The 12,307-nt window shown below is 39.9% G+C and overlaps 2 protein-coding genes across 2 annotated transcripts; both read right to left on the bottom strand.

Moving 5' to 3' along the window:
• LOC134746613 (uncharacterized) lies at window positions 1-2,951 on the bottom strand. The gene is made up of 3 exons (XM_063681043.1): window positions 2,801-2,951; window positions 837-947; window positions 1-280 (listed from the first exon to the last, which is right to left on the bottom strand). The coding sequence occupies exons 1-3, from the start codon at window positions 2,878-2,880 to the stop codon at window positions 82-84; spliced, it is 390 nt and encodes a 129-aa protein (XP_063537113.1). The 5' UTR covers window positions 2,881-2,951; the 3' UTR covers window positions 1-81.
• A 1,424-nt stretch (window positions 2,952-4,375) lies between these two features.
• LOC134746603 (large ribosomal subunit protein eL42) lies at window positions 4,376-12,074 on the bottom strand. The gene is made up of 3 exons (XM_063681033.1): window positions 11,947-12,074; window positions 11,632-11,805; window positions 4,376-4,539 (listed from the first exon to the last, which is right to left on the bottom strand). Exons 1-3 carry the CDS (start codon window positions 12,034-12,036, stop codon window positions 4,402-4,404), a joined length of 402 nt encoding a protein of 133 aa, XP_063537103.1. The 5' UTR covers window positions 12,037-12,074; the 3' UTR covers window positions 4,376-4,401.
• Between the last annotated feature and the right edge of the window lie 233 nt (window positions 12,075-12,307).

The raw sequence follows: 12,307 nt of genomic DNA, 5'->3' as shown, positions 1-12,307 counted from the left end.
GCAAAAGACAGCGGTTATTACCTTTCCTTGAGGACATACAATGGTGACAAAGAATAAATAAACAGTATTGCAATTGACTTCCTATTCCTGGTCAGTCCCCTCCTCGGCCAATTGTGCTAGTAGTGAGTCAATGGTCCAGACAGCATCAGGAGCTGACTGGACCGCGGGTACACGCGCGCGCAGTGCCGCCAGCGCGGCCTCCACTCCATCCGCGGAGCCCGAGTATCCGTCGCCTACGGCAGCCAGGGTGTTCACTGTTTCGCTGTCTTTGCGGTCCGAGCTGAAAACATTTATCTTTAAATTGCATTGAAATGTTTATTAATCCTTACGTGTACCTATAATATGAATAAAGACACGGTTGTTGCATTTTATGATGCCATCAAGGTGATCTGATAATGGAGACTGGAGATGGGCATTGTAACTCTGTGACAAAACACTGCAACTTCATTTGATTTTATTTTATGTTTGTTAGCATTGTTATAACTTATTCTGTGGCATTGTCTAGGCAAGATTCTAGAACCTATTTGAGTATTAAACTACTGTTGAAAGAAAAGTATGTACAGTCAGCAGCAGAAGTTGCTAAGTGGGCGAGGTGTTCAAAATGATCTTGACGCGACTTTATTGTTAAGACCATAAGAGTGTGTCAAGGTAGTCTGCTGCCGACTACAGTTGGCTGGTATTAAAAATGTTTTTTTTGTTACATTTTTGTATATAACATCCGTTACAGTTTATAGGTAGTAAAAGAGAATCAATGTTTGCAGTAAGCCCTCTTAACACATCTTGTAAGAGTTGTAAGTAACACAGTAATGCAATATTTATGTGGTTCTTAAACTTACGGAGGTGGTTTGGCTATCTCCTTTTCCAGAATATCCTGCAAGTCATCCAGGTCTGGTATAGTTGGTATATCATCACTGGACTCTGGTAAATTCTTCGGAATTATGAATTCTCTGTAATAAACATTTACATAAATTAATATTTCATTCAGTGCTATCTATACAATTTAGAATCTAGTTTCACATAGTTAAAGTAAATGTGATGTTTTCAGGCTAAAACTACAACATTGTTAGTTGTTGATAAGGTACATTCCAAGAGAACCTGTTTCTAGTGAATTATTAACTAAGTACCGAAGTAAACCAACAAGTTCACAAATTGACCAAATTTAGTTTCTTCAAAATACTTTGTATGGATTTGCCTCAGAATACGGAACGAAAAAGACTCCAATTATAATTTTTTTTTTTTTTTTTACTAGCCTAATTTAGTGTCCCACTGCTGGGCAAAGGCCTCCCCTCGTTTCCTCCACTCGACCCTGTCGTTTGTAGTGTCCCGCCAATCCGGATAAAATGCGTCTAAGTCGTCCCGCCATCTCCTTTTCGGCCTGCCTGCACCCCGGCCAGCACCATCTATGGTGTTCCGTGGGTCCCACTCGGTAACCATTTTGGCCCACCTTTCAGGGTGCATGCGGCAGACATGCCCAGCCCAGTCCCACTTAAGCTTAGCGGTCTGGACACCTACATCTACAATTCGAGGTCTGGAGCTCAGTTCCGTGCTTCTGATTCTATCAGTTCTGCGAACACCTAGTATACTGCGCTCCATCGCTCGCTGGCAAACCTTGAGTTTGGACTTTAACGCCTTAGTTAATGACCATGTTTGAGCACCGTAGGTTAGGATAGGCAGGATACACATGTCGATGAGTTTGCGCTTGAGACACAGGGGAAGGTCGCCCTTCAATAGCGCCTTCATGGACCAGAAGCTCTTCCAGGCGTTGTCAATACGTCTATTGACCTCTATGGTTTGCCTGTTTTCGAAGGAGGCTATCTGGCCCAAGTAAATGTACTCATCAACATACTGTATATCCTGCCCATCTACCGTGACCCTGTGTTTTGCTCCATTGGTCATCAACTGAGTGTTCGCTCTGTTCATTGTGAGTCCAACCTCAAGGCTCGCTGTGCTGAGATCTTGTAGCATGTGTTGTAGTTGAGATGCCGTGTGGGAGAAAAGGACGATTTCGTCGGCAAAACGCAGGTTAGTTAACCGTTTATTACCGACGACAATGCCCAATCCTTCCCACGAGACCGCCAGCTTTTTGAATATCTCCTCTAGGCAACTGGTGAACAGTTTAGGAGACAGCGGGTCGCCCTGTTTAACGCCTTTCTCTATTTTAAATATAGGACCAGATGCGTGTAATTTAATGTTGGCTGTGCTGTTATTATAAATTGTTCCAACGAGTCCAACGTATGTCGGGTCTACACCCTGATTCTGCATGGCGGAAAATATAGCGGAGTGTTTGACGCTGTCGAATGCTTTGCTATAATCTACACAACCAAGGTATAGAGGCACGCTGAACTCGTTGGACTTTTCTATTAATTGATTTAAAGTATGGAGGTGGTCGGTTGTGGAGAAACTAGGCCAATTATCATTATATGATTATATTTATTAAAGTATAGAAAAGCAAAATCCATACTAATATTATAAATGCGAAAGTCTGTCTGTGTGTTCCCTCTTCACGCTTAAACCGCTGAACCGATTTAGATGAAATTTGGCAAAGAGATAGGTTGAGTACCTGAGAAGGACATAGGATAGTTTTTATCCCGAAAATGATCCCTTAAGAAAGTAAAAAGCGGGGTGGAATTGAGATAATTAACGAAGTGCCTGCTAATTTGTGTGCATAATATGCTTAAATTTAGATTGCTATGAAATTTTTTCCAGGCGCTATTCTTACTCTAGCTGCGGTTACTAAGTCCACGCAGACGACGTCGCGGGCAAAAGCTAGTAGTTGCATAACTTCCATAGCATAACTCACTTCGGCTCAGTGCGGGCTCCCTCGGTCCAAACACCTACTATCTTCGGTTCCGGTGCGTTAGAGCTGAATGGCTCATTCATTTTGAAACTCAATTTCCATACATATACCTACGTAGTTTTTAATGTTAGGGATTTTAATACTGCATCGGAAATCAGAATTAAATGAATCTCGCTTATTTTATTTGTTTTGTTTACACTTTTGAAGGACCTACTGTCAAAAGTGTCAAAGTCATGTCTTCGTACAGACGTACATAGAAGATAGAAGGTAAGATCCTATAGAAGTGGCCTACCGCGTGCGCCTGTGATGGACAGAACCAAAGAGTAGTATTAGTATATAGAGGACAGAACATACGCAATGCGACAATATGATTGGTCGAGTATTATAGATTTGTAGCCCACCATAAAACCACACAAATTTACGGTATGGAATAAAAAAAAAAAGTGAAACTAACAAGGACAAACAATAATAACGCTTTCTCTGCTATTCCTACTAAAAGATACATAAGACTATCCGGTTCTGACAGTTCCCCTTACCACTCATGCTAATCCAGTTTTATACTAGATTCATGAATCATGTGCTATAAATGTTACAGCGAGTAAGAGATATTTAGTTCTATTAAGTCACATCGTAGTTTTGTAGCTATTAGCCAAAGTGTAATGTTTTTACGGACGTCACACTTAATCAATAGGTAGCTTCAAATGCCCGAGAGGCAAACTGCATTTAAGTTCAAAAGGAAATGTTTATTGGAATAGATACCGTGCCGTGGAAACAGGGCTATAACCGCGAAAATTTTTCTCTGCCACTAATTACGCCTGCATTGGAGTAAAAGAGAATGATCCCGCAATTTACAAATTTCGGTTCTCGCGGGCGCCCCTCAGACCTCAGATTTCAGCAGTGTGACCAATAGCTACAAAACTACGTGACAATAGAACTATAGTTTGTCAAAAGGTCCCTCCACACTCATGCGCGAATAACGGCGCGAAACCGCGAACGCGAGTCTAGTTTGCTAATTAGAGAAATCGATTCGACACTCGCGTTCTGGAGCGGGCTAAAGGACTCTCATTTACAAACATAGACAGAATCATACAATCTTTGTCTTAAGAACACACTGTCGCACTGCACCAAGGTCATTGTGCGACGCATACATAAGTAAGAGCGAGAAAGCGATATCTCTTTCTCGCTCTTGCTTATGGGTACGTCGCACAATGATCTTGGTGCGGTGCGATGGTGTGGTACGACGGCCATTACACTAGTACCGAACAGAAAAGGATGAGTATAGTTTTTTTGTTCTTCTTTACTAACAAGATTTGCTTGACCAACAATAAATGTACTTTTGCTTTTGGCGGTATACCGGTTAGACCAAAATTTTGATGTCAGAATCTTAACCAATCGTCTAGGGCAAAAAAATAATCAAACACCAGCTCTTCTAAGTCTGGTTCACTCACAGTTCAATGGTGACGAAAGATTTTTTTTAATTTGCGGCTCTGTCAAATATTTCGCTTTCCGAAAGGGTTCCGTCCTTCCGTCACCAAAAACCGCTGATCTAGGGTGTCAAACAGTAAAATCAAAGTCATATTAGTTGTTCTTATTTATTATTGCGCCTAGAACTGGATCATCTGTCCCTTCCTCTTCTTGTCACCACCAAGCTCGAAGTGCTTGCACCTCTTCAGCGCCACCTGGGATCGAACCTTGCAGTCAGCGCATTCCAGACGGAGCACAATTTTCTTGGTGGTTTTCGCCTAGAACAATAACAAAATAAATGAATCCCAATAATCATTTCCTAATTTAACTTGATACCTAAAATAATTAAGATTGAGATGTTACACACTTTTTGTAGAGATTACCTATCTATGCATGGCTGTTTATTTACGGGGTTTTTCTCGAATTAGACATGAGATCGCACATTGACTGGCTGCGTGAGTTACGCGCTACGAGCATACCCGATAACACGTGTTATTCGCTATGAAGCGATGGGTCACAGTGGCCGTGAATGTGTTATAGTATGACACGGTATAGCACACTATGCTCCTCATGCCACACACTGCTCTACTAGGGTGATTAAAATAATTAAAATGTATCTAGTAGTTTTAAATAGTTTGATACTTCATGAAAGATTGTCCAAATTAAATGTTAGAAGCCTTGCAAACTTTATAAACTTTTGAAGCCAATATTATAAAGACATATTTATAATATTGGCTTCAAAAGTTTATAAAGTATTGCTTCCCAGCAAGAAATGGGGGTTTACCAAAAAGGCGAACTCCGTTTTATATACAACTAGCTGTTGCCCGCGACTTCGTACGCGTGGATTTGTATGTTGGTGGTTATACAACGTGTTACACAACCCACTGAAAACCTGAAAACAGTTTGTTCAGAATCAAGAGTAGAATCGATTACACTATATTTTATTGCAGGTTGTATTTCGTTTCCCATTGTTAGCGTGCCCGGTCTAAAAATTACAAACGCAACACTTTACTACTGTATCATTGGTAGAGGTTGCATACTAGGTACTGTTTTTAATACTGGCTGTTCTTTTTCACGATTCTTTTTTCGCTGCACGAAGTTGTCATGTGTGTCAAAAAATTCCATGACTCGGTGTCATTGTTTCGGTATTCTCGAGATATTGATTATTTTCGAAATGGCATTTAGATTCACTAAAGTTCAAAACTGCGAAATGGTACGGATGTTAGCACGCTGCAACGATAACGTCAATTTAGCAGTACGACGTTTTCAAGAGGAGTTTGGGGTTGCCGTTTCAAACGGCACAATGTTTGCGGCTAAAGAAATATCCAACGCGATCCTGATTTCGAGGCGGCAGTTTTGGAATTCTTTCGCTATAATCCTACGGCTAGCACACGACAAGCAGGTCGGCGATTTAATTGTAACCACTGATTTGGTGTATTTTGAAAGACGACCACCAGCATCCTTATCACTACCGGCGATGTCAAGAGTTAAACCCTCTCGATTTTGAACCCCGTGTTGAGTTTTGCCAGTGGTTCTTGGAAAACTGGAACAGGAACATTTTATGGACTGATGAATGTACATTCACGAGGCGAGGTTTGTTTAACCAACATAATAGACACGCTTGGGCACACGAAAACCCTTTTCTAGCAGAAGAAGACTCGTTCCAACATCGGTTCTCGCTAAATGTATGGGCGGGATTAATAGGACCATACATACTGGGGCCAGTGTTTTTACCACGTTTAAATGGCGATAGTTACCTGCAATTTATCACGAACACTTCCTGAATTACTCGATATCGAAGTACCCTTGCAATATGTAAGACGAATGTACTACATACCAGCAAGATGGCGCTCCAGCTCACTTTCAGCTAAACGTAAGGAGACATTTAGATGATGTGTATGGACAGCATTGGATCGGGCATGGAGGTCCAGTCCAGTGGCCAGCCAGGTCACCTGATTTGACACCACTAGACTTTTTTTTGTGGGGCCAAGTGAACTCTTTGGTGTACGATGACGGAAATAGCCCAGCGACTGTCGTCGAGCTTCGAAACAAAATTACAGCTGCATTCGAAACAGTGAAAAACAACGCAGAAGTGCTAAACTCTCTTAAAATGAATTTAAGAAAACGCGCGTTGCTGTGCTCTTGTCAGGGTGGTAGGCATTTTGAGCAGCTGTTGAAGTAGAGCGAACACAAATACCCCGAGGTATACAAGTTGTAAATAAGCACATGTTTAATTAAATTAAAAAAAAATACTGCGTGTTGTTTTTCGCCTAAGTAGTTAGACAATTAAATTTACCTAGATAAGTGTGCTAAGAACAATCTTCCCAAGAACATGTTGAGCATACTTACAAGTCTTACAACCTTGTCATTTTAAACTAAGTATTGCGTTCGCTTATTGCCATTGCATGTCAAACTTGAAGTTTACTATGACAAAGTTATATTGTATTAACAGCAACACTCTTAACTGACAATCGATGAACCCTGTCTTTGCAATAATGTTTACGAATTGTCAGTAATCTGTGTGGGCGATGATACGCTAACGGTTACTTTAGCAATTACGCTAACAATTTACGCTAGCAATATCTTTGGAAATAATACACCGATTTGAGAATAAACACACTAGACTAATTCTGAATTTAAAAAATCTGTTGGGGTGTCTGAGGTTTCTATATCTTTGGCGACAAAGGATCACCCTGTCTGACTCCTTTTCCTATATTAAATTCTTCACCTATTCTCTCTAATTTAATCTTTGCTGTGCTTTTTGAGTATATTTCTTTTATAATCCTAATGTATTTTTCCGGGACTCCTTGTTCCTTAAGTGCTTCCCATATCTTGTTATGCTTAAGTGAGTCAAACGCCTTATTGTAATCTACAAATGCCACGTAATATTGTCTTCTGTATTCATGACATTTTTCAACAATTTGTTTGATGACTGAGATGTGGTCTATTGTGGAGAAGTTTTAATATAATACCTTTGTGAACAGTTTCAAGTTCATAGCTTATAATAAAATTTGAACCCCAAGACAAACTTTCATCCCCTGTTTAACCCCCGTAGGGGTTAAATTTCCAAAAACGACGAAATCTTTTTTTTGTTAGCGGCTATTTCAAAGAAGAAGTTTCAAAGCATCAAGCAAGCAAAGCAAGTTTGTAATGGTTTCAAATTTTCAACCCCTTTTTAACCCTTTTAGGGGATGAATTTTTAAAAACGCTGAAATTACTTTTCCTGTATTCTAATAATATGCCTATATACAAAATTTTAAGTCCCGCATTTGATAAAATTTTTGATCTCCATACAAACTTTCAACCCCTTTTTCACCACCTTAGGGGATAAAATATCAAAAACGCTGAAAGTAGTTTTCATGTTTTTTAATAATATATCTTTTACCCAAGGTTTGAATTCATAGCTTAAAATAAAACTTGAACCCCATACGAACTTTGGACCCTCATTTCATCCCCTTAGGGGATGAACTTTGAAAAACCCCTTCTTAGTGGATACTAACGTTATAAACCGGCCAAGTGCGACTCGGACTCGCGTTCCAAGGGTTCCGTACATTACACAATTTAAAGTATTTAAACAATGTATTTTTTATGTGAAAGGTGAGTCAAATGTCTTTAAAAAACCCGTAGGGGTCGGATCAAAAACTAAGTAATTAAGTCCGACTCACGCTTGACTGCAATTTCTAATAGGTTGTCCTGTAATCTATAGGTAAAGATCTATTTTGAGTATTTATTCAAAATTTTAGAACTAGTAGTTTCAGAGATAAAGGGGGGAATGGTCATTTTTTGCCTATTTTCTTGAATAAGTCTGGAGTCCTTACTTTGCCAAGGACATTAAGATGCTGGAGAAGGTCCAACGGAGTTTCACGAAACTGCCAAGGCAACTTAAAAACAAGCCATATGAGGAAAGACTAAAGGAACTGAAACTCACTACCCTAAAGCACCGCAGAGAACGCGGAGACCTAATAGAGAGTTACAAAATACTATCTGGGCAATATGACCTCAAGGATTTTCAAAAGATGTTCAAGCGCAACAACAGCGATCGTCTGAGAGGTCATCACTTAAAGCTAGAAAGGCATAGGTCTCACAGTAACCCTTACAAACACTTTCTGAGCAACCGAGTAGTAAGGGCTTGGAACAAACTCCCAGAATTACGAAGTTTCCGGAATAAGGATAAATGGTCGTTACCTAAACCAACCACTTACGATTTGCGGACGACATAGTTCTATTCTCAGAATCCGCCACAAGCCTAGAAAACATGGTAAGGTCACTAACCGAACAAAGCTGTAAAGTTGGACTCGAGATGAATACTAGTAAAACTAAAGTAATGACCAATAGCTATGAAAAACCTATAACTGTGGAAAATAAAACAATTGAGATGAGAGAGAGAGAGACAGATGTAAATAGCTACATATACCTAGGAAAGCAGGTATCATTCTCAAAATAAAGCAACGAAGAAGAGGTTACCAGAAGGGCGAATATTACCTGGAATAAGTACTGGTCACTAAAAGGTGACTACAGCCTGAACCTAAAGAAAGTAGTGAGTTACACATATCTTCTGCCATGCCTGATCTATGGTTCACAAACATGGGTGTACACAAATAAAGTAAAAGAAAAAATAAGATCAACACAGAGCCATGGAAAGGAGTATGATGGGACTCAGGAAGATACAAAAAATAAAACACACAACAATAAGAGAAAAAACAAAGGTTGCTGACGCCCTCACAAATGCTTTAAAACTTAAATGGGGCTGGGCAGGACATGTAGCCCGAATGACTGACAAAAGGTGGACCAACATAACCACTAAATGGAAAGCACCAGAAGGCAAACGGTCCATAGGAAGACCAAAAAAACGGTGGGCAGATGACATAGTCCATACAGCTGGAAAACAATGGATGGAGAAAGCGAAGCAGAGAGATGATTGGATAAAATTGGAGGAGGCATACACCCAAAGAGGGATCCATATAGAAGATAACATTTAAAATTACAAATACAAAAACCATATAAAACTTCTTATGGAATAAAGGGCTATAATAATAATAATATATCTTTATGATTACTGGATACAGGCCATATCAGTTGCCATAATAACTGCCTGCCTGCTTATTAAATAATAAAATAATAATAAATGGCCCGCAGGGCAGCTTGTGGCGAGCTGTTGGGGAGTGACGACCCCACGGACCCGAGTGCTCCAGAGAGTCGGTCAGGGTCTCCGTCTCCGGCGTGTCTTCGTCGGTCGGAGTGGACCCCAAGGGGACCCGCAGGACTCTCAGCTCTGGCTTGCCTTCATTGGCCGTCCAGAGGGGAGTCGTAAGAGCTATATGCTCCAGGGGTGGAAGTGAAAGATGCATAAGACGCGAGTTGGCACAGTGGCTGTTAACAGTCACTGGGTAGAAAGCGGCGCACACCTCTCGACACCCCTGAGCCGCTCACACCGGTGTTGCTCCTGGTCGTCTTCACGACGGCAGTTTCAGGGGCCCATCTAGTCAGCGGCAAGTCACCACCTGCCGCGATAACGTGTATTAACATTGTTATGGCAGGTGTCCGGAGTTCTTTACAATAGCCCAGTCTCATTGCCCACCCAAACTTCAATCCATAGACCGGTATACTGTTCACTTTTTCTGCAATAGTCCCAATGCCTGCTGCGACCGGTTCATGGGTGTCTATTGTTGCGCCTGTGAACGGGTTCCAGCAGGCGTTCTACATGACATTAAAGCTCTCCAAGGGGCCTCTACGTGTTGGATCTATATCTCCACGCAAGCCTATCAAAAGACCGGGATTTATAGGCCCGTGATATCCAAGGAGATACAAATAACTTGTAAATTGTTTATCCTAAAATTATAAAAAAATATCAGCCATATCAGTTGCCATAATAATTGCCTGCCTGCTTATTAAAAAATAAAATAATAATAATAATAAATAACTTGTAAATTGTTTATCCTAAAATTATAAAAAAAATATATTTGAGATTCTCACAATGAGCTCTTTCATTTGATATATAATACGATATAGTTTAAAAATTATATTTTTTACTTTTCTCATTTACCCCCAAAAGTGGCCCCCATGTTTAAAATTAATTTATTTACGTTACACGTCCGTCTTTGGGTCAATTACTTACATATGTGTACCAAATTTCAACTTAATTGGTCCAGTAGTTTTGGAGAAAATAGGCTGTGACAGACAGACAGACAGACAGACGCACAAGTGATCCTATAAGGGATCCGTTTTATCCTTTTGAGGTACGGAACTCTAAAAAACTACCTATTGTGAAAAATTCAGCTCTCTAGGTCCAACGGTTTGGGCTGGGCGTTGATTTAAGTGAGTCAGTCAGTCATGACTTTTACGTTTATATATATATATATATATAGAAGATTAGGAAAGCTTGTCGTTATATGGACAAGAATATTTTCATTAATCTCTGTAAAACATAGGTAAGACCCTTATTGGAATATGCCCTTCAAACTTGGAATCCATATTTTCCAAAGGACATCAATCTTATTGAAAGTCCAAAGAAGAGCAATAAAATTGGTACCATCTCTTCTCAACCGATCCTACAAAGATAGGTTAAAGGAATTGGGCCTGACAACCTTGGAGAAACATACAAAATATTCTCAGGACACTACAATGTATCCTCGGGACACTATAATTGTGACATTTTCACTCAGAATATGAATGACAGACTGAGAGAACATTCTCTGAAGCTGATACAGACGCAGAGTAGTAGCAACCCAACATGACACTTCCTGTCTAACCGCGTAGTGAAAGTGTGGAACAGTTTTCCCAAATCTGTAATCAGTGCACCTTCAGTGAACTCTTTTAAAAACAGACTCTACGAACATTTTATGAATGGACAAAACACAGGTGCAGGAGATTGAGGTGCATTGTGCATGTATCAGCTATAAGCTGCCTGACTGCCTGTGCAAGAGTACAAGATTTGTTTTTTAAATTTATATCCAATCAAGTACATATTACTTCTATTTGTACCTATCTAGAATTTAAATGTATAGTAAACCATTAACACCATCAAACATCACACACCAGGGGAAACTTGTATATTGTATGGAAATGATCAAGTCGGTAGAGCCCTGTAGCACAGTCTATAATAACTAGTAAGGCAAATGCATCCGTAAATCAGGGTAGAAATTAAAAAAATAATTTAAATACATAGACATACAGCATGAATAAATTGAATTCAGCTGTGAATTTAAGTAAGGTACCTAAATTGTGTAGTAAAATAAGCACTAGGTTCTAAATTGATGTTCCTAAGAAATTAAAAGCAATAAAAACTTACTTTCTGGTTTAATATAACACTATTAGATACCGTTTAATAAATTCAGTAATCAATATCTGCGATTGGAGGTTATGTTGTTTACCTTTTTCTTGAAGATGGGCTTGGACTGACCACCATAACCCTGCTGTTTGCGGTCGTAACGCCTTCTGCCCTGGGCGGCGTGCCTTTCCTTGGACTTCTTGTACTGAGACACCTTGTGGGTCTTGTGGACCTTGCATTTTTTGCAGTACGTCCTGCGCTGTTTAGGTACGTTCACCTGAAAATAACAAGGTTCGTCGTTGAAATATCTTCAGCAATTCACAACCCATATCAGAGGGAACACGATTAGCGATAGTTTTCAGCATTATAATTCACGTAAATCAAGATTTATATGGATGGAAATTGGAAAATTACACACCATTTTTGTGTTTGACTTTGCACGATCCAAAGAAACGTCAAAAAGAACAGGCCAGTGTTGCTGTGCTTTGTCGTATGAGGTCGTAATCATGTCGTAAAAACTACTAACGTTACCAGGCTACAATAATATCAGTGGGCCTATTAATGCAGTCCAGACAACGGAACAATTTATTGCCAATCTGATTAAATTGTCCGATGAAATCAGGCCGTGCGGATGCAAACGTCAATTTGGCTCGCAGATTTTGACCGCCGATTATGACCGATATAAATAAAACCGATAAAATGGAGGTGCGGACGCAAGAATAACAATTTGTGACGACTAGCATTTTCGTTTGGGGGCATTTTTATTTTCAAATGTTGAT

Source organism: Cydia strobilella, chromosome 1 (assembly GCF_947568885.1).
Source record: "Cydia strobilella chromosome 1, ilCydStro3.1, whole genome shotgun sequence".
NCBI classification, from domain to species: domain Eukaryota; kingdom Metazoa; phylum Arthropoda; class Insecta; order Lepidoptera; family Tortricidae; genus Cydia; species Cydia strobilella.
This window is presented reverse-complemented; position numbering and strand designations above follow the sequence as displayed.